This window comes from Phyllosticta citribraziliensis (assembly GCF_038025025.1).
Source record: "Phyllosticta citribraziliensis strain CPC 17464 chromosome Unknown J3D65scaffold_10, whole genome shotgun sequence".
Lineage (NCBI taxonomy): Eukaryota > Fungi > Ascomycota > Dothideomycetes > Botryosphaeriales > Phyllostictaceae > Phyllosticta > Phyllosticta citribraziliensis.
The window spans coordinates 688,115-708,945 of NW_027117347.1; the positions used below are offsets into that span (position 1 = coordinate 688,115).

At 57.0% G+C, this 20,831-nt stretch overlaps 8 protein-coding genes across 8 annotated transcripts; 4 read left to right on the plus strand and 4 right to left on the minus strand.

The window, feature by feature from the left end:
- Positions 1–396: 396 nt before the first annotated feature.
- Positions 397–2,465, minus strand: J3D65DRAFT_62754 (camp-independent regulatory protein pac2). The gene is made up of 2 exons (XM_066800550.1): positions 1,604–2,465; positions 397–1,554 (listed from the first exon to the last, which is right to left on the minus strand). The coding sequence occupies exons 1-2, from the start codon at positions 2,088–2,090 to the stop codon at positions 635–637; spliced, it is 1,407 nt and encodes a 468-aa protein (XP_066652377.1). The 5' UTR covers positions 2,091–2,465; the 3' UTR covers positions 397–634.
- Positions 2,466–6,528: 4,063 nt separating this feature from the next.
- Positions 6,529–8,289, plus strand: J3D65DRAFT_633969 (uncharacterized protein). Its single transcript, XM_066801178.1, has one exon. The coding sequence runs from the start codon at positions 6,798–6,800 to the stop codon at positions 7,800–7,802; it is 1,005 nt and encodes a 334-aa protein (XP_066652378.1). The 5' UTR covers positions 6,529–6,797; the 3' UTR covers positions 7,803–8,289.
- Positions 8,290–8,333: 44 nt separating this feature from the next.
- On the minus strand, positions 8,334–9,007 carry J3D65DRAFT_62825 (uncharacterized protein). The gene has a single exon (XM_066800617.1). The coding sequence runs from the start codon at positions 8,996–8,998 to the stop codon at positions 8,429–8,431; it is 570 nt and encodes a 189-aa protein (XP_066652379.1). The 5' UTR covers positions 8,999–9,007; the 3' UTR covers positions 8,334–8,428.
- A 258-nt stretch (positions 9,008–9,265) lies between these two features.
- On the minus strand, positions 9,266–10,753 carry J3D65DRAFT_633971 (uncharacterized protein). Its single transcript, XM_066801179.1, has 5 exons — positions 10,566–10,753; positions 10,294–10,350; positions 10,127–10,226; positions 9,772–10,075; positions 9,266–9,721 (listed from the first exon to the last, which is right to left on the minus strand). Exons 1-5 carry the CDS (start codon positions 10,649–10,651, stop codon positions 9,669–9,671), a joined length of 600 nt encoding a protein of 199 aa, XP_066652380.1. The 5' UTR covers positions 10,652–10,753; the 3' UTR covers positions 9,266–9,668.
- Positions 10,754–10,891: 138 nt separating this feature from the next.
- J3D65DRAFT_633974 (uncharacterized protein) lies at positions 10,892–12,977 on the plus strand. Its single transcript, XM_066801180.1, has 2 exons — positions 10,892–11,561; positions 11,623–12,977. Exons 1-2 carry the CDS (start codon positions 11,164–11,166, stop codon positions 12,761–12,763), a joined length of 1,539 nt encoding a protein of 512 aa, XP_066652381.1. The 5' UTR covers positions 10,892–11,163; the 3' UTR covers positions 12,764–12,977.
- A 121-nt stretch (positions 12,978–13,098) lies between these two features.
- On the plus strand, positions 13,099–15,240 carry J3D65DRAFT_633976 (uncharacterized protein). The gene is made up of 3 exons (XM_066801181.1): positions 13,099–13,564; positions 13,621–14,262; positions 14,318–15,240. Exons 1-3 carry the CDS (start codon positions 13,196–13,198, stop codon positions 15,104–15,106), a joined length of 1,800 nt encoding a protein of 599 aa, XP_066652382.1. The 5' UTR covers positions 13,099–13,195; the 3' UTR covers positions 15,107–15,240.
- A 266-nt stretch (positions 15,241–15,506) lies between these two features.
- On the plus strand, positions 15,507–16,189 carry J3D65DRAFT_605557 (chitin synthesis regulation, resistance to congo red-domain-containing protein; the record flags this gene model as incomplete). The annotated part of the gene is made up of 3 exons (XM_066798364.1): positions 15,507–15,538; positions 15,648–15,762; positions 15,827–16,189. The coding sequence occupies 3 exons, from the start codon at positions 15,507–15,509 to the stop codon at positions 16,187–16,189; spliced, it is 510 nt and encodes a 169-aa protein (XP_066652383.1).
- Positions 16,190–18,133: 1,944 nt separating this feature from the next.
- Positions 18,134–19,786, minus strand: J3D65DRAFT_605558 (DNA-lyase; the record flags this gene model as incomplete). The annotated part of the gene is made up of 3 exons (XM_066798365.1): positions 18,134–19,154; positions 19,205–19,241; positions 19,300–19,786. 3 exons carry the CDS (start codon positions 19,784–19,786, stop codon positions 18,134–18,136), a joined length of 1,545 nt encoding a protein of 514 aa, XP_066652384.1.
- Between the last annotated feature and the right edge of the window lie 1,045 nt (positions 19,787–20,831).

The following is a 20,831-nucleotide window of genomic DNA, read 5'->3' on the forward strand; positions in this document are numbered from 1 at the left end:
CGAGCGGAGAGAGTCTCCGTCAAAGAAACATAGATAGATAGGAAACAGGAGAAGGAAACAAGGAACAGAAAGAAACGAGGAAGTGTGAAATAGTGGTATCTCAACTCACTGAAACGCGCAATCTTTTCCCTTGCCACAGCGTCGGTTGCGTGGGGCATATCGCTGCCACAACGGCAGGGAAGAAGACAGGAAACAGCACAAGAGGGAAATATCAGAAAGAAACACAACGGGAAAAAGAAAGGGAATCAGAGGCACGATTACCCCAGACCGGTAGTTTCCGACACAACCGGCCAAACGAACGCCATTCCATGCATCCATGACACCGCGTCCCTCATGCAACAGGCAAGGGGAATCCGAACATTTGAAACAACAAGCGGGGAGATCAATGTCCGTCATCAAACTCTGCGGGCTCGAGGATCAAAACAAAAAAAGACCCGGCAACGCCTTTCAGCCTGTAGCAGAATCCCGGTCCGATCTTTCTCGGCGGAGCGAAGGCAAAGAGGCTAAGCATCGACGAGAAACGTGAACTTGCAGCACTGTTCGTGCTGGTGGTAAAAATGTTCAGAAAGAACTGTCATGTGCCCAAAGCAAAGACACAATTGGGTGAGTCGTCATCTTGCACATTCAGAGTTTCTCAGACGAGGAAGGCCTTGTCCAAGCTGCGCAAGGCCTTGGAGTCTTCCCCGAAGCCCGATATCCGGTTGTTCACGTGCTGAAGATGGCCGTTGGGGCTCCGGCTCCCTTGGCGGCTATTGCCGCTGGTATCGCTTCTAGTTTCGGCAGGCTCAGAGGTGCCGTTTACGAGAGCGTGGATACTCGGAAAGATCTTGCCCGTCGACGTCGTCGGCGGTCCCGAATTGGTCTCGCCGTTGGTTTGAGCGTCTGCGGCGGCCGCGGGAGGCGGAACCTGCTTGCTTGGTGGCGAGGCCATTGGCTTGCCATTGGTGATGGGCGCCGAAGTATTGACCGGGGGAAGTTGTGGCCCAGAAGTGGTAGGGGCGGGCAAGGCGATTCTATCTTGAGGCGGCTCATAATGTGAGTAGGGGTGGGGCGGGTATCCCGGTGCCGAAGTTGGCGGTCCGGCTTGTGAGATTTGCTGTGCGCGAGGAGAGAGATTTGGTTGATGTTGCTGCTGAGGAGCGGCCAGGTGATGAGGAGCGAAGGGGTGTCCGTTGGTCATGGGCGGAGGCGCAGGCAGACCCGGCGGAGGGCGTTCAAAAACGGTTGGGGCCGAGAACCCAGGATGAGGAGGATATGGGTGCGGATAAGGATGAGGTGAATGGGCAATGTAGCCCGGTGGGGCTGGGCCGTAGTAGTGAGCGTAAGCATGCGGCGGTGTCCCGAGGGGAGTTGGGGGCCAGCTGCCCGGCGGTGCATGGATTGCGTAGGAGGGGACTGGAGGGCCTGCTCTCGCGTACGGAGATCCCATCTGGTGTGGCGCCGTGGTGAAGGGTGATCCGCCCATCGGACCTCGCGTGACTGCTGGAACGTTGGATTGCTCGTTGACCGACGATTCGGGGTACATGCCCTTTTGAGGACGGATGTGACGCAGAGCTAAATACACATTAGCGGCAGTGACGCAAAAATGTCCCAGAAGGCTTACTTGGGTCCTGCGATGGTTGCATGAGGGTCTGCGACGTGGGGCTTGCGCGCGAGTAGTAGCTGATCAGGTGGAGGTGCTGTCCTTGCGAGGTGGTGATGCTGAAAGACTGCTTCATCAGACCGTCGGGCTTGTAGCGGTAACCGTCGTCGGGCATGGTGTCTTCGTCAGAGCCGTCCTTTGAACCGGAGTCGGACTTGGAGCCCGACTTTTTGGGTGCAGAAAAGCTGTTGCCTCCTCTTTTGCCCTCCATTTCGCGATAGGTCAGAAAGCTTCCGGATACCCTGCTGGCGCTCCATGATTTTCCGTCGGTCCACCTCCTCATGCCAGCCTCGCGCTCATCCCAGACGAAGACGGAGCCGGACTTGATCTGCTGGCGTTCCTTTTCGGACAGGCGGCGCTGGACGCGAGGCAGCATGCCGGTGCGACATGCTTCAAAGAGAATGATGGCGTCGTTGGGGGTTCGTACGTGGCCGTGATAAGTCTCCATGGTGTCGAGGGAGGTTGAGCGCAGCGGCCAGGTGGTGGCTCAGAAGCGCAGAGGAGCGAGCAGGCGACTAGTAGGGCGGTGGGTACAAAGGATATAAAGTTTCGGTTAAGCCGACTGCAGAAACACCGAGCGTCAGCCAAGCCATGGTACCGGCTGAGCCAGAAATGATTTTGAGTTGACGCATGGGACAAAATTAGGCCAGCAATAAGCACAGCGGGCAGTCCTTGGGGATGCTTGGAGCCAAGGGTGGGCGAGCTGCGGTGAACCTCGCACGGAACGGGGCGGGAGAGGTGTTGGCAGCGGCGGTTGGCGGGCGGCGATCTGAAACAGGAATAAAGTTGCGACGCAGGACTTACAGTCGAGGTTAAGCTTGAACGTGGTGGTGGTTGCGATATTATCCTCGAGTTTGCGAGCGAGCTTCTTGCAGAGAGAGAGGGTGAGAGGAGGTGGGGCGGATGGGCGTGGCGGCGGTGGGGGTCGAGGTCGAGGTCGAAGGAGTCGTGGACAAGGACCAAGGACCAAGGGCCAAGGAGGGACAAGTGAGAATGGACTGAGTGGAGGAAGGAATGTGTCGTCTTTTCTTGGGCGCGTGGGAATGGATCGGCCTTGGCCTGCTTGGAGTGGCGGACTGGTGTTTGCTCAGAGCAGTGCCCTTGTTGGGGCCCAGTGCCCAGATGGCATCAGTGCGCAGAATAAGCGTTTCCCCTGCCCGACCCTAAGGCTAACTTTAATTCAAAGTGCCGCGCAAACATCAACAAGCTCCAGCGTAAGCCCGCCGCGGCCCCCAGCGCCAAGTCGCGACGTTTTCTTTCGTTCGTTCGTTCGTTCGTTCGTTCTCTCATACAGTCAGCGGGCGCGCCGCTATGCTTGATGCTTACAGCGCGCTGTCTCAACTCAACGACTGGCTACATGTGGCTGGCAGCAAGGAGGACTGACTGCGCACATCGCCATCTCTCCACCCTGACCCAGCTCCAGCTCTCTCGCCTGGCGCCGCCAAGCCTGTCTTGCGGAACGTGCTAACCTCCTGAGTCGCATCCTCTGCGGGTCCGTCGGATTTCCAAGGTCCAGGGCCACGTAAGCCGCCAACGACGCATGCCCGGCTGTGACGTCCCCACCACGACCTGGCGCTGGGCCAGAGTGGGAGGGACGGCCAGCGAGCAGGAAGTGTCCATGTGCGTGTGGGCGCTGTACTGTACGTGCCGGCGACGTTGGGCCAAGACCTGGAGGGTGGGCGGCCTGGCGCCTCAGTCATGGGCTCACGGGGGTTGCGATAAGGCTTTTAAGCTTAAGGCTTTAAGCATAATGACTTGCCCAGCGGGAGCAGCGGCATTTGCCCTCGCATCATCCCCGTCCCCGTCCACCCAAGCCTGCCTGCCACTGGACACGAGCACGGGCGCGCAATCTCGATGCGACGGTCCAGTCGCACGTTTGCGGCGCAGATGGTTTCTCGCACCTCTTTTTTGCAGAGGAACTTGCCGCCAGCCCATGGCCCTTGGTATGGCGCCGCTGTCAGGCCGACAAGGTTGGCCGAGAATTAAGGTAGAAGCCAAGCTGCGCGATTGACGGCGCTACCAAAGGCTTTGCTCTCGAGTCCACAACCAGACTGCTGCTGCTTCCGAGCTCCGCTGCATCTCGTCTGCGCTGCGCTGCGCTGCAATGCAATGCAATTTGCCAGGCCCCGCCCTCAGTACCGCCCACACACGCAAGCTCTTTTTCCCGATGATCCAAAGTCCGAGGCTCTGCTCGCCGTCCGTGGGCCAAGCGCCAAGCCAGCCCAACCAAGCATCACGACTATGCTTATTCCCAGCTGCCATTGGACCACTGCAGCCTCGTGTTAGCCTCGGCCAGGCCAAGACGCCCAAGTCCGTCCCCCGTCCGCCGGGCACAGCCGTCCTGCCGCCAAGCTCAGAAGCCTCTTGTCCTGCCTGTCTCTTTCAGACTTGTCATGGCGCGCATAAAACGCCATTCCAACATCTCGGGTCTGCTTGAGCGACTCTTGTCAAGCACTCGCCCGGAATACAGCGGCACCCTCGTATTCCACCACCACCACCACCACCACCACCACCAACACACCCATCCCGTCCGTCCACCAGGGTAAAATCGTTCGCTATTTTGCCAAACACAGGTAAAATCCTGCGTCTGCCGTGTGCTCGTCTGTCGCTGTTCATGTCCACCGCGCGCTTCCACAACTTACAACTTAGGCGCGTGCCGCACGCAACAAAGTCAAAAGCCGACACATATCCAGCCTCCCAGAGCCATCGACTTTGGCCACCGAGTCAGCAGCACCATCGCATCTCGTTTCCTAGCTTCCACTCCATCTCCAAACCATCTCATCGCGATGTCCGGCAACCATCTCCCTCTCCCATCGCCTTGGCTTCGCCTGGTCAAAGCTTAGGTGCGCGCTCCCTTGCACTTCGACATGCTTCACAAGCCCTCGACCGTTGTTGGAAGCTCGTCGCTCTTCTGACCACCTCATTCGTGCCATGTGCGCTCATCATGATTGGGCGGAGCTTCCCTTTCTAACCGGTTCATCGCCATCCCTGCTCACTCCTGATCTAGCCAAATTTATTGAGTTTTATGGTTTTTAGAGTTATTGCTCGGCGCGCTTAAGTCGTTGGCTTATGGATGGCTGGCTGGATGGGGGATGGATGGATGGATGACCGGCTGGCCTTGCTCGGGCACTAGCCAAGGGCCTGCCTGGGGTCTCGTGTCCGTCTGGGGAACACTTCGAGACAGGCACTCGCAGCGGCAAACTGCACACGCCAAAGTGCCTCCTGCTGCTTGACAGCTGTGAGTGCGCCTCTGCAGGGACAGGGTCGCAGGAGGCAATCCTTTATCCGCATTCTAACCTGACCAGCCAGCCAGCCCTCCAACCCATCTCTCTCTCGCTCTCGTTCCGGAGCCGAACAAGCGACCCGAAACTTCATCGTGCATTGCACATTTTGGACGTCAAGTCGAACACAGTTTACATACACCCCGTCGTCTCATCACGCAAAAACGAAATGCAAAAGAAGAATAAGAAGAAGGTCCAAGCCCAGCCGCGCCACCTCACACTTTGAACAACATACAATTTAAGCAACAAGGCCAAACGATTAACCGTAGGTTCTTACTTCTTAATTTTGCGCGTTTGGCGTATTGGCCATGAGCGGCGGCGGCGGCGGGTCGCCTGGAGATTGCGATGGCGAGGCTTAGCGAAGTCTAAAGGGAAGTATGGGTAATGCAATGGTAATTATTGATCGCTCCCACAGTCTTCCACCGCACGAGAAGAGCATTTTGGATTTGGCGAGCGAGGGTGGATTCTACGAAAACAAGCCTCCCTCAAATCCCGAAGACTCCCATAATTCTTGTTGTGGACCTTGCTCCTTCTGCTTCATTTTTGGTCCTGGTAAGCGCCTCTGGCCGAGCCAAATTCGGACGTATCATGTTCGTTTTTTCTTGTTATTCATCAACTTTCTTTGATTTCCTTTCGTCAACTGTTTCTTCTTTGGCGTCAAGCCTCGTCCTCTTGCCGCGCCTGCAACTCTCGCAACTCAACTCTGAAACTCTGCCTTTTAGCCTCTCGTCTGTTTAGTTGGCCAGCAACTGCAGCATCCACCCTCTCCTGCGGGAGCATCTGCAGCAAGGTGCAGCGCACCCACCCACCCACACGCTTGACTACAAGCAAGCAAACAAGCAAACAAGCAAACGAGTCGTCGACCAGCATCCGCCGTCCGACTCTTTTTGGAAAGCTTCTGGAAATTTGCGTACGTCGCAGCCCGAGGACCTCCGTACGCTTAAGCTTCCGGCCACTTGGCTGATTCGCAGGGCCTGGGCTAACCTGGCATATCCGCGCTGGCTGGACTTGCATCTCTCAATCGAGTTACTTTTCCCCGGACCTTTTCGTCCTGGGCTCAATCGCCGTCCCATGATTCGACGGATCGTCCTGTGGGCGATGTTGGCCTGCCTAGGTAGGTTGGTGAGGTGCAGAGCCTAACTTGCCTGGCATGAATCTGGCTGTGTTGTTCGACAGTGGAGCAATGTACATTCCTACTGTACCATTCGTTTCAGTTTGCCCGAGTAGTTAGCCGCTTGCGTGCGAGCTTGGTGTGTCTTGCGGACATGCCTTCAGCGTTGCTGTTCATTGCGTTCTCTCCACGTTTCGTGCTTGTCTTCGTCTTGCCTTACAATGACTTATGCGCGTCTCGCCGATCCACTCGAAAAGTTAGTAGGGCGGTCAAGCCCTCGACAGTACCTGTCGCAAGGTCTCACGGGGCCATCGAGAACCATGCCAAAGCGCTCGCTTTTCTCTGCGAATCAGGCGGGCAGAAACTTGAGCAGCACTTACTTTCTTCCACAAACGGCGATCAAACAGCGTGGACCGGCCGACGGGATCATGGCTCCGGACGAGGAAGAGGAGGAGCAGACCATGGAGGAAGTCGTCTAGCTTCGCCTGCCGCGCCTGCTCACGCAAATAGACGGGCGCCAGCGAGTTTGTCCAGCTTCATGGAATCATTGACACATCAATCTCGTGTTTGCTTGCATACGTCGCATCCCTTCGCTCACTGCCTCTTCCTACTGCTGGCTCCCCCACCGCCGGTTTCTCTCCCAGGCCTCCACGTATTTTCTCAAGGCCTGCTCTCCTCTCGTTCCGAGGCCATATGTTGATCCTCTGGTTCGCGGTACTCGGGCGAACGGCTGCCATTCCGCTACCAGCGGCAGAATGGCTAGATGCGTGCGTTCTTGCCGTATCTCGCGCTGACCTCGATTGCAGAGGATTTGGTAGGTTGTGTTGTGGTACTGAACCACACGAGGGCGTTGAAAGAGATGGTTGAGTGCGGCGGAGGCGATGGACGGGCGACGATGAGGTGCTTTCTAGGGACAAAAGGTGAGAGAAGGGAGAGAAGGAGACGTCTTGTGACAGGCCACAGAATCCGGGAAGCTGTTCAGCGGTTGATGGGTCAGTGCCACTGTGGTGATGCTGATGGTGATAGGGATGATGATGACCAACGCAGGAGTAAACTTCTGCTGGTACCTCGCATCAAAGGGTACCAGATACCACAGTTGAGGAACCATTTGAGATTTGTCCAAAGCGCGCCAGACTCGCAGAGCTCCCCAAGGTATTTCTTTCCCACTCTCTCGTTCTTTTTCAACCTCTTCCCCCTCCTCCTCATCGTCCTCCACCACTTCACGACACCTCAAAACCGACCTCACCCAACCAACTCATCAAAATGCATTTCCCCAACGCGCCCCTCGCCCTCATCCTCCTCATCACGCTATCCCTCACCCTCCTCACCCTCCCCACACCAACAACTGCCCGCGCCGTCCGCCACCACTCCTACCGCCACGGCCACGTCGCGCTCTCCTCACAACCCTACGCCCGCAGCGCCCAAAAAACGCACAACGCGCACAACAACGCGCACAACAACGCGCACTCTCTGCCCCACCACCACCAACACCACCATCAGCACCACCAAAAGCCGTCTCCTACGCACGGCGCGGCCGCAGCGAAGGAAAAGGCCCTCAAGAACCCAACGCGCTTCCACGTCGCCGCCGTGCGCGTCCCGACGCCGCGGCCGCGCACGCGCATGTCGTCGTTTCGGCGCGTGTGGGAGTGGGGGCGTGGGCGTGTTGTCGGTGGTGGTGGCAATGTTACTGCTGAGAGTACCGCCGCTGCTGGGAATGTCGGCGCCAACAGTGGTATCGGACATGGCAAGAGGGACGGGCCGAAGATGAAGGCGGTGATGGGGATTTCGAGAGATGAGTTTGTAGGAGCGGGAGTGGGAGCGTAGAAAGAGCAGTTGTGAGATGGGGATGAAGTGATTGTGGGGGCGACACTGCGATTGTTGCTTCACGTCGTCATTTGGGGCTAAGAGATAGGACATACCTATGCTTTTTCGGGCTTCAACCACGGGAAATGCAAGAAAACGTCTGCTGGGCGGCGAAAACAGATGCGCGAGTGTGTTCACAATCGCAAAGGCTTGTTTACCATCGCGCAGTGATGAAGCCAAGGGGGGAGATCGAGGGGAAGACTGGACGTTGTTCCTGTCAGGGGGTGGTTGAAGAGGTATATCGATTCCATGTGAGCTGATCTTTTTCACTCCTCCGGATGGCCGCCCCTGGGGAGAGTCGGGCGTTCGTTTTTGTACTTCACCGCGTCAAAATTGATCTTCGTCACTTCACTTCCCACCTCCAACGAACCTATATGTATGCCACTTCGCTCAATACAGAACACTCATCGACTTGCCGGGCGACACCCACCCTAAAAACTTCGTGATGCGCTCAGGGGCATACCGCATACTCCTCACCACCTCCCACCCGACCCCTCACACATCCTCCCCACCGACGAAACGATATATACCTCACCCAAAACACCCAGCAACAACATCATCAATCGACCTCCTCCTCTCCAACGCATCCACCTGCAAGCTCACCGGCGGCTCCGCCCCAGCAACAACATCTCTAATGGCGTCCAGCGCAGCGACGAGAGCGGACAATTCGAGCTTTTCTTGTGCGGCAACAGCTACGTCTGGGTCGTTCGCAGCTCCGTCGGGGTCGTTCTCAGTGCCGAGCCAGGCACTTCGAAGAGAGCTCTCCGGCCGCCGCCTCCCGGCGCCCCAGTCCCATCCGCACGTTGCACGCCGCACGACAAAGCCATGCACAGCTCTGAGGCCCTTCTTGACGTAAAACTTAGCAACGGTGTGCGTTACGAGTCTGTGCGCGCAGAGGCGGAGGAGCCAGACAGCTTGCAGGCGTGTGGAGGAGGGAAAGGGGAAGGATGACAAAGACGGGAGTGCTAGGAAGGAAGACGAAGACGGCATGGTGGTCAAGGGCAGCGATATTAGTAGCGGCAGGAGGAGTGGTAGTGTGGCTAAGAAAGCTGCGAAGGCTGCCACAGCTGCGGTGAAGGCGAGTATTGGTAACGGGTGCATGTTTCGGTGGTCCTGTTGTGCGGCACGAAGAGGGCAGTGGCCGTGAAGGCGCGCGTTTTATGGACACTGGTGCTGATGAGGCTTTGGAGTCATGAGACCGGAGCTACTTCGTCAGCATGCTGCTCAAGAGCGACCCAGGGGCTGGGACGATGCCGAGTGATCACTGATAGTCGTTGTCCACCGCAGCCATTGCCTTTGAAGTTTTGCCCATCACCAACGTCTCCAATCACTTTCAGTCTTACACGACACTTGACACCTTTGCAAACACATTGTATGACCTGCATTGATTTTACAAACGACAACACCTCGGGAAGAGATGATGGAATCGAACTGCTCCTTTTTATCGAGTTCCTTGCTGACCTAGTTTACCTGTTTGAAAATAACCTCTGCCTCAGGTGATGAAAAACTCGCAGACCCACTGACACGGGTGAAGACTTGGGGGATGTCGAGCAGCAATCCGTGGAATGGGTGGAAATCGCCACTTCCAAAAAAAAACACAGGCGCCGACGATTACCTGGAAACCGCAGACCGTACCGAACCGCTCGAAACCTGATTCGCATCATCAATTTTGAAGAGATCGACTGGCGAGGAAAAGCCCACGACCGCAGCAATCGAGCTTCAGAACTTGCGGCTTTTTGTCAATGGCTTAGACACAAAGGAATTGGGCATTTCACTCGGCGGTGTCCAGGTCGTCGTGGGCGGGGGGAGGGGGAGATTCCTCGCCTACATCTTCGTTAGCCATGTGCCACCGTACTAGACTATTCCCAACGTACGCTTGTCGGCTCCACTGGTACCATTCTCGCGTTCGCGGTCTTCGTCGTCGCGGTCACGGACGTCGCGCATCTCCCGGTCACGGTCGCCCCGGTCACGGTCGTCAGGGCTGCGAGAACGGTCGCGGTCGCGGCGGTCGTAGTCGCGGTCACGGCGGTCGTCCTTGCGAGGCGAGTAGTCGCCGCGACGACGAGGAGGAGTGACGCTGCGGCCGCGGCGGGGGGAGCGGTCACGCCTCGGTGGGCGGTCAGCGCGGTCACGGCCCGAGTCGAAGCGCCACGACGCAGAGGGTGGAGTGCGGGCCCACTGGGATTGTTGTCAGCATTGCAAAGGGGGATGCCGGCTCTGGATGCGTACCTCGATCTTCAGGATGTCGTCACGTCCGATGCGCTTGTTGTGCATCTCATGATAGGCATCGTCAGCATCCCGACGAGACTCATACTCCACAAACGCGAAACTGGAGCGAGACGGTCAGAACGGCCAGGACTTGTCGTCCGGGGGCAGGGACAAGGAGGGAAACTTACAGACGAGATGAAGCAGATCGCGGAGCTGGAATGTCACAGCGCACAAGGCGACCATACCTTCGTGTGGAAGTTAGATTGGGCGTTCATCGTCGCATCGCGGAAGGACAAGAAACAGAGAACGGGGTGGTCGGAGGTCCAGGAGCGTCGATGAGGGCTATCTACATGACGGGAGGAGCGAGGAGGGAATCGATAGATCGATCGGTTCGGGTCGGAAGTGCAATGCGGTAGAGAGGAGGTAGGCGAGTCGACTTCACGTATCGTAGAGGACGTACCGTTCGAATTCGTATGCGAGGTCTCGGGCGCGCGTTCCGTGAGAGAAGCCGGTCACGTAGAGCGTGGTGCCACCGCGGCCAGACATCTTGAACGAAGCCTTCGTGTTGAGGAGCACAACGAAGAGCGATGCACGAAGATGCAGTAGACGCGTGGGGGTGAGGGTGTCCAGAAGAGAGACGAGGTGTTGTGAAGAAGAGACGCGGGAGCAAGTTGCAGTTGGGCTTTGAGGTCGCCCCGGCCGCGGGCGTGGATGAACTTCGGTCCGAGAGCCTCCCGTCACCGGCCAAAGGTCAGGTAAGCTCCAGTCTCCGCCACGCCAACGCCAACGCCAACCTGCACGCACCGACAAAGCCGTGCTCCACCTCTACACACAACTTTCAAACATCCTCCGCCACCCGCACCACCTCCAAACCCACCTATTCTTTGTTGAACGACGTCGCCTGCCTCGCGCCTTCACGAATACCCTCCTTTCCGCCGTCCATCGACCCGCACGCCTCCTCGCGACTAGCCCACCGCGCGCCCGCCACTCCTGCAACCTGCCCGTCGTCGCGCGACCCTCGACCCTAGATCCCGCAATCCACCGTTGACCCGGGAATCATGTCGGTCGAGCTCCAGGTCGGCACGCCTCTGGCCAACGCCCTTCAAAGCGTCGTCCAGCCCAAGCTCGCCGAAGTTGGCTGGAGCAGCGGCGCTTCAGACGACACTGCGCTTTCCGAGTACATCATCCTCATGCTTGTTAATGGCAAGACTCAGGAGCAAATCGCCTCGGAGCTGGCCAACGACTTGCTCAGTCTGGGACCCGACGATCCTGACGCTGCCAATTTTTCACGATGGTTATTCGAGCAGCTTCATACCCTCAACTCGCAATTGAACGGCGACGCGTCAGGATCGTCAGAAACGCAAGGCGGTCAGCGAGCTTTCGATGGAGACCAGGCCAACCTCACCAACCGACCAAGCCAGGATGCGGAGATGGGTGACGGCACGCAAACTTCAATGTAAGGCTCTTGCCAGAATGCAACAAAGTCTAAGATTTACGAGGCTAACCAATTCACACAGACCAACTGGTCCAAAGGCCATGCGCAACGGTAACCAGACCGGCCGCGAGAAGCGCATGATGGGGCATTTGAGCAAGGCCATGGAACGCTCCAACGACGCAGCTTTACATCGTGTGAGAGGCGGAGGTGGGACAGGGCGTATAAACTCACATGCTGGCAGAGAAGCTCCTAAGGGACCTCGTCATCAGGCAAACCGCAACATGGCCATCATGAACGGCATGGGCGGCATGGGCGGTATGCCGGGCATGAACGGCATGGGCATGCCCGTTCCTGGCAATATGATGCCTCCACAATCGCAAATGTCGCAAATGGACATTTTCCGGACTTTCGAGGCCATGTCAGCTCAGATGGCACAAATGTCACAGGCTTTGGCAGCAAAGGGTCAAGTGCCGCCGCAGCAGCCCTATGTGAACCCGGCGTTCCAAAAGAATTTCCGCGGCGGACCCAACCAAGGCAAATCCTTGTTCGATCGAGTTGATCCCTCTTCGCGTCCAAACAGGAGCAAGCCCCAGCACATTGGAAAGAAGCTGCAGGGTGATACGGACATGGGTGAAGGTGGTGCAGACGCTGGGAACAACGCGGAGGCGATGGACGTCGAATCGAAAGACAAGGAGCCCTGGGATATCATGTGCAAGTTCAACTCCAACTGCACCAACGCAAAGTGCCCCTACGCGCACCAGGCACCCATGGCTGCTCCTGGTATCACCGTCGACCTCGGCGACCAGTGCTCCTTTGGCGTCCGATGCACAAACTTCAAGTGCACAGCCAAGCACCCTTCGCCTGCTCAGAAGATGGAATTTCAGCAGAAGAACCCTTGCAAATTCGGCATGCACTGCACAAATCCTGGCTGTCCATTCCAGCATCCGCCGAAGCCCTGCCGGTTCAACGAAAGCTGCACCAACCCTGATTGCAAGTTTACGCACGTCGACACCAAGTGCAAGTTCACCCCGTGCCTCAACCCGCACTGCTTCTTCAAGCATGACCCGGGCCAACGGGCTGCGAATGGATCTGGCAAGGAACATGTTAGCGAGAGGAAGTTCATTGACGAGAATCAGGAGGAGGAGCTCATCTTGCCAGCAAAGTCGCAAGAGTCAGAGGAGGCGCCAAAGGCGGAACAGCAGGAGCCCGAGATTGCGGCTTAAAAAATGTCAGCCAATGCTTTCACAACCATTGGACGGAGGACCATGTATGAGATTCGATTCTGGTGTGGAGACGAAGGGTGAATAGATGCCCTGTGCGAGCAGGGCCACGGCGTTTTGAATTTGGGTGGTATGGACAGGACAGCACGAGCTGCCTTGATTCCTCAGTTGGACGATGGACTGTATGTAGATGCAAATGGAGAGCTTCTGGGACCAATCATCTTCAAGGAAAATGGCAGTGACATGATGTGGTGAATTCAAAGTTTGAAATACCCTGCAGGGTCTCGAGGCTCAGCAGCCAGTTAGGGTGTCCGCCTCCACGTCGATTCACGTCACCCCAGCTGCGGCCATTGACCGTAGCTCCCAGCGCCAGAACCTCTGCGGCACAGCTTGCCTCATTCTTCCCGACACCACGCCATTGATGCTTTTCGAGCGATGCAATCACGCAGCCATGTCTTGCTTCAAGGCGCTCGAATCCCGCGTGCTTCGCTGAACGCGTCCGTCGGTTGCGGATGCGCGTCATACAAGCTGCCGCGCCGATGCTACGCGACCCAGCGACCCCAGCGACCCGCACCCAAAAAGATTGCTGTACTCGGCGGCGGTATCACCGGCCTGACGACGGCCTACTACCTGTCCAAGTCACTACCTAACGCTACAATCACAATCTACGAGGCCAGCGGCCGGTTCGGAGGATGGCTGCAGTCAAAGCGCGTGAAAGTACCTGACGGCGGAGGATTCGTTACTTTCGAACAGGGACCGCGGACGCTGAGAAAAGGTCTCTGGGGGATTTTCACGCTCGAACTGGTACGCCCTCGCTATGAAGATCAGATGGCCATTGCAAAGATAACACTCGCGACTAGCTCTTGGAACTCGGCTTGCAAGGTGACATTAGGGGTGCAACCAAGGATTCCGTTGCCGCCAAAAACCGATATTTCTACGACCAAGACCACATAGTACGCCTACCAAGCTCCATAAAGGACGCCTTATTCTCCGGGGAAAGGGTAATATACACTGCTATTAGAGAAGTTCTTTTCGAGTGGTGCTGGAAAAAACCGGAATTCGGACATGGCGACGAATCCATAACAGACTTTTTGGCTCGCCGCGGCTTGAAGCAGACTGGTGACGATTTAGCATCGGCCTTTCTCCATGGAGTGTACGCCGGAAATATCGACGAGTTGAGCGCCAAAAGCACTCCTCCATTCGACAGATTGTCTCACCTAGAGCACGCGAACGGCAGCATTACAAATGGACTTTTGGCCAAACAAAAAGACTTTGTTACCGTACCAACGAGATTGCAAAAAATGTCCAATCATCGTCTGCCACTGGATATCTTCAGCAAGAACCCCAATTTATTGGTTTGGTGGGTAAACACCTCGGTGTTTGCGCTGAAGGACGGCCTGGGCAGTCTTGCAAACGTGCTGGAAAAAAAGCTTATCCAAAACCGTGTTGGTTTTATAAGAGAAGGGGCTACAAAGCTCGAGAAGTCTTCGGATGGCATCACGGTTCGTAGTCCCTTATAAAGAGTTGACTCTGTCAAGCACTAATTTGTTCTTGCAGGTACACACACAGAAAAAGACCAGCAGCATCCTCAAAACCTATGACCTTGTCATCTCTGCACTACCAGCAAAGACAACGGGCGAGATTGCGTTGGCTGGACTACGCTCTGGGACGGGTTCGGCCTCATTGGCAAAGAACCGCCAGGCCATGAAGGAAGCGTTCAACGTGCCCACTGTTACAGTGATGGTGGTCAATCTGTTCTACAAACAACCTGGGCTCGTGCCACACCAAGGGTTTGGCTACTTGATCCCAAAAACGGTTCCAGGAGAGCAGAACCCGGAAAGAGCGCTGGGAGTCATCTTTGACAGTGACATAATACCAGGGATGGACTCTGCGGGAGGAACCAAGTTGACCGTCATGCTAGGCGGGCATTGGTGGAACGGATGGCCCGAATCAAGCCTGCCAGACGAGGAGGAGGCCGTCCTGGCCGCAAAATCGCTTCTCGCAAGACACCTGAAGATCGAGGCCGAACCTGTGTTGACAAATGTCGCTCTGCAAAAGGACTGCATCCCGCAATACAACGTGGGTCACCAACAGAAGCTGTATGCGGCTCATGAAGCACTGAAAGAGGTGTACGAAGGAAGGGTCCGGGTTGTGGGTAACTCATACTATGGCGTCGGAGTACATGATTGCGTTGTCGCGGCAAGGCAGATGGCGGAGAATGTCATGGAGGAGGTGGCAGAGGGAGTGTTGCACAGCGGTCGTACTGGCCTAGAGGCTTCGGCCGACGAGCATCTAAGTGGCTGGACTCACTACCGGGTGCATCCTACTGTGCTCAAGTTGATGTAGATTGGAGGTTGCGAGAGTCATGTATTGAGGGATCCGGGGAGAAGAAGATAGAAAGCAAGTCATAGCCACGCCAAGGGCGAAGACAATGAAAGCCAAGAGGGGTGACAAAGACCATGACGACGCCTTGGGCGGAGTGCGAGGGTTGGGTTAATGTTGGGTTGGCGGAGGGTGAGGCGGGAGTCTTGACCTGCACCAATCAGCGGCCGGCCTCGTTCGCGCCGTTGGCCGGGTTCCTGTGCTGCGCCTCCGGCTCCGTCCAGGCTGATGCGGTGCCATTGCTGCTACCGCACTACCATTTATCTTCCCTCTTCCTCTCCCTCGCCCTCGCCTCCACCCGTCTCTCTCCACCTCTTCCACCTCAGGCCCTGTCGTCTTTCACCAGGCCCCCATTCCATTCACCATGCCTGCCCTTCATTCGTTTCAGAAGCGAGAGTAAGTCCCACGTCCCATCCGTTCCCGCCGCGACACAACGGCACCGTATCGACGTCACTTGGCGCACGGCCTCCAAACAGGACCTGAACACAACTGACACTTTTTCCAGTGACTGCGTTCGCGACAGCAATGGAGAATTGTACTGCAACAACACCCCGTGGAGCGACTGGGCTCGCTGGGTCGTCCTCGTAATCATCATCGTCGCCTTCTTCCTTCTCTTCGTCGTAAGCACCAGCGCCACCACCCCAACACAGAACCCAATAGAAGTCTAACCTCACCACCACACAGGCCTGCTCCTGCGTCACCGCACGTCGCCGCCGTCGCATGGGCCGCCATCCCATGTGGGGAACCGGCTGGGCTGCGCGAAACGGTCACGGCGAAGCTCAGTACGTCGGTCCTCAACAACAGTACGCGCAACCCTACTACAACCCGAACCCGAACCCGCAATTCGGCGCCGCTCCCCCGCCGCCAGCCTACAGCCCGCCGCCGGGCGGATACTACGCCAACGGCGGCCACCAGGGCAACTACGAGATGGGCAGCATGCCAACGTCGCCGCCGCCCGCGCACCCGCACGACACGCGGAATGCGGCGGGAGAGGCCGTGTATGAGCAGCCGCCGGGTCCGCCACCGAACAAGGCCAGAGAAGTTTGAGATGCGGCCGTGTGGTAGCGATGCTGTCGACGAAGACACGATTAGGCGGGAATCAATTTTGCTCTCAAGGACCCTTTTTTCGCCTCCTTGCGTCCAGGGCGGCTTTTCTCTGGCTACGATACAAAAATCCATTTGAACAGACTTTCTCTGCGCCACGCTGTATGCAAACATGGCCTACATTGCAACACGCAAACAACTCTCATGGCTATGGAGAAAGAAGTCGATGACAGGTCTGGGACGGATTCGGGTAATGGCGCTAAACTGGTGGACCCACGGTACGGACAATGGGGCTCGGGAATGGATTTACGGGTATGAGGGTATTGGGATATGTGTGTATGGGCTGGGACACCTGAACCGGGGCAACGCACGCCGAGTGTTTTGACAGGCGGGAAGGGAGGGAAAGGCCGGCCTCCAGGCTTCTGTTTTGCCAAACGAAACTCAGGTCGTTTTCTCATCCTTTCCAGCAGGCACCGCTTGTCCCAAGTCTTCGGAATTATACCTATTTGCTCTTTTCCTTGGTACGTATCGATTGATCGAGTCAATGAAGGCGTCTTCGCTGCTGTTGCTACACGCGCTCTTCACAGTGCGGCTGCTTGGTATCAACCAACGACCCAAAGCTTCTTGGCTCTCTGCTTACGAAACATGTCAACATGCTTAGAAACATCGTTACCTGGCCCCGGTGTCAATCGTCGCCTCCTGCACTCGACTCTCTTCTCATCGCTACGTTCCTGTATGGATGGGTACTCTTGCCACGCTTACTTGCCGTACCTTATTCACTAAACCACGCTTCCCTTCGCTCGCCCACGCCACGCCTACGCCACGCCACCCGCCTCCCTCCCCCACACGCATGTATCCACACCCACCCACCAACCAACCCACCAACCAACGACATAACCAACGCATCCCAAGAATGCTCCCGGCCTCCACCGTTTCTCGGCGTGTCCTCCTGGCCTTCCATTTTCTCGACAGCGTACTCGACGTTATTGTGTCTGCGGGACGTAGCTGGCAACTGAAGCTAATGCAAGGAGGTATGTATGGCCGGACTGCACCGGACCGCACCGGTCAGGAAATAGACACGGCGATGCAATGCGCCTACTTTGAGTAGTGTGGGGAGAGTGTAGACGCCGGTAGAGTGAATTAGGGAGGCGTGTTGGCGGAGCCGCACAGCAGCGCCTGTACATCGACTCTGAAGGCATCTGTAGAATAGCTGGGACTGAGCATTTAGCCAGCATAGCACAACAATTTCAGCCTCGACTCTGGCAATGTTCACGGCATTCTTCTCACTCCCCGAGCCAAGAATTCGAACATCGAGGTAGCAGATCATCGTGTCGTATCATGTACGGCGGCACAGCCTCAACCTCAGCATCAGCCTCAGTCTTAGCCTCAGCACTGACAGCCCAGCCAGAAAGATGGTTAGACAGTGAAACAGCAGCAAGTCAGAGACTGGCCGATTATTATTGACTGACTGTCCAACTGGCTGCCTGCGGCGCGGTCCAATGATATGTGTGCGACGCGACACGACACGACAAGACGGGATCGGATGGTGGCGTGTGCCAAGAGGCCGACGACCCAAGACTTCCAAGGCTTAGGCTTATTTTACTTTTCTGTTTTTCTGTTTGTTTCTTTTTCTTTTTCTTTTGTTTCGGCCAGCTGGCCAGCCAAGGATAATGTCGTCTTCGCCACTCGGGGTAAGAAGGGGGTGCGGGGAATTGGACAAGGGGTGAAGGGGGGGTTTTCTGAGGAGGTGGATATGTCGGGGGGCCGCAAGGGCTCGACGGGATGGTGATGGGTTTGGTTGCTCTCATGGAGTACCTACGTAGTGCAACCGCTGTTTGGAGCTTGCAGCTGGTAGCCGGCTACTTGCTACATGCAAAGGGGTATCGATGTCAAACATCGTACTGCCGTCTGTCCCGCAAATCTAGATATCAAAAGCAGTCCATGACCCTACTCTTCCGCACTCCCATCCTCCTCCTCACTCGTCTTCTTCTTGGCCTTCGCACCCGCCTTTCCAAAACTCAGTTTAGTCTGCTTGCCGCCCTTCTTGTCCTCGCGCTTATCCACCTGCGCCTGCACCCGCTCGCGCTCCGGCCGGCCCCTCTCCTGCAACTCGGCCTCCAGGCGTGCAAACTCGTCGCTCGCCGCATCCATCCCGACCAAGCTCTCCAGCAGCTTGATCTCTCGGGCCCATACGGCGCGGTCCTCGACCGTCTTCCCCGGAGTTTTGGGGTCCGGCACGTCGATGGGCGTCTCGAGGACCATGGGGAGGCCGCGCAGGCGCGGCTCGTTCATGAGGGCGTGGAAGGCGCGCAGGCCGAGGAAGCCCGTGCCGATGTTGGCGTGCAGGTCGCGGCCGGAGGCCAGCGGCGCCTTGGAGTCGTTGAGATGCAGCGCCTTGAGGTAGTCGAGGCCAATGACTTGATCGAACTTGTCGAGGACGTCCTTGAAGGCGCCGGGCGTGCGCAGGTCGTAGCCGGCGGCGAAAACGTGGCACGTGTCGAGGCAGACGCCGACACGGGCCTTGTCGCTGACTTGGTCGATGATGGCGCGCAGTTCTTCGAACGTGCCGCCGATGGTGTTGCCTGTGAAGACGGCCATCGTTTCGAGCAGTGTGAGAACGCTGCCTGTTGATGGGTCTGCGTGCGCGCGGTTGAGGTTTGTGGCGAGCTGCTTGAGTGCCTCGTCCCGTGTTGAGCTGGCTGCGTTGCCCGGGTGGAAGTTGTACAGTTTGATGCCCAGCTGGTGACAGCGTGAGACATCGTCCAGGAAGGAGTCGTATGCTTGCTGAGTTCGCTCCGGGTCCGTGTGGGCCAAATTGACCAGATATGATCCATGAGGGACAACGTCCTTTTCGCTTTCGTACTTGTGCTCTTTACACGCAGCCTTGAACATGATAGCAATTTCATCCTTTAAAGGCGGATTTGCCCATTTCCGCTGGTTCTTGAGGAACAGCGCAAAAGCGTTGCCACTGCACAGTTGTTAGATTTTTCCAGGAGTAGATGAAGACAACCCGCTCACCCTATTTGATTGCTGTTCAAAATGGCATTTTGCACACCTGGCAGCAGTCAGCATCGTCTTTCTGGGCCCCAGCCAACATGTTCGAGCAACCATACCCCCAGAAGCGCTCACGTGGGCTCCAATCTTGTACGAATGGCCCACTGTCCGCTCAGCAAACGGCGTCGCAACCTCCTCCTCGCCCTTCACCTTGGTCTTGCGCTTGGTCTTCTTAGGCGCCGCGCCGTTCTCGCCGTCCTCAGCCCCCTCGTCCTCTTTCTTGACCTGCGCCTTTGGCTTCCGCCCTGGCTTCTTCGCCGCCGGCTTTGTCTCCACTTCCTCGCCTACTTCAGCTTCCTCCTCATCCTTGACCTCAATCTTGGGCTTCCTCCCTCTTGCGCTCTTCTTCGGCGTGCTCTTTTTTGTCTCGGCCACGCTGTCGGGCTCCCCGTCGTCTGCACTCTCCTCGGCGTAATTGGGCTTGGCGGCTCCGCGCGTCGCTCTCTTGGTGCGCTTAACAGGTTCCTCGGCGTTGACGTCGTGGTTCTCTGCGCCGCGCTTGCGTGTCGAGGCGGTGCCTCTGGCTTGTCGCGAGCGGTCTGCCATGGATGCGATAGGAGCAAAGACGGTTGGACGGGAAATGCGGATGCTGCTCCCTGTTGCGTAATGGAAGAGGCTTGGAAGAAGACGGCGACGGCAAAGAGCTCCGGCGGTTGTGAACATGAATTGTGTCGTTCTATGGTCCTGCGATATCGACGTAGACGATGGAACGCGATGGCGACCTCAGAAGCACGTCCAGGGCATCGCGACGCGTCGCGCACCGATCAGATTGCGGCGGAGCTGCGGCTACGCACAGACCAGGTCGGCAAACCCTGCGCGGGCTCAAAAAGACGACTCGACGACTCCTCGCCCTCTCCATTCAGAAAAACCACGGGACCTCTCACTTAACCGGCCGGAGCCTTCGCGTACCGTGACGGTCATTCGGGTCCCCAGATGGACTCGCATGTCAGTGCTGCCTCTCTCCCCTTCCTTGCGGTCGGGGCGATGCAGTCGCCGCGCTTGCCTGCCCTGCCCTTGTCGCTGGCGGGGAGGCTGGCGTGGACGCGTGTGTGTGCGTACATTTTTTCGTCTTGATGTTTGACTCTGGGACTGTGTCATGTGTATGGGAGGGGAAGGGCCCCCTGGCTGTTTTTTGGCTTCACGGATGGCAGAGTTGTCGGTCCTGGAATACAAACTTGGCCTTCATCTCCTCTGCCGTCTTTCTCATGTCCATGCTTTCGAAGTCCCGTCTGGTGCTGTTGTTTCGCGGCACCAATACTCGATGGATGATACGAGGATGTCGGAGACTACATACAAAGTGCCGACTATCTGGTTTCTTGACACCCGCAACAACCTCACACGAGACAGGCTTCTGTTGTCGCGGCACCAGCGCCACACCATCATCATGTCCTATCTTCCCCGCGTTTGAGCACGGCACTGCCACTGTTGTCCCGGTAAAACTGTTCGAAGCTCCAGCTGAGGCACAACAGTGGACCAGAAACGCAAAAGCGCATAGTTGAGCTGTCAAATTTCCCTCCAGTCTCTCCTCTGCGGTTGACGTGATGCCAAACTGGTTTTTGTCTCTTCTGTCTATGTATCGCCGCCTGTCGCA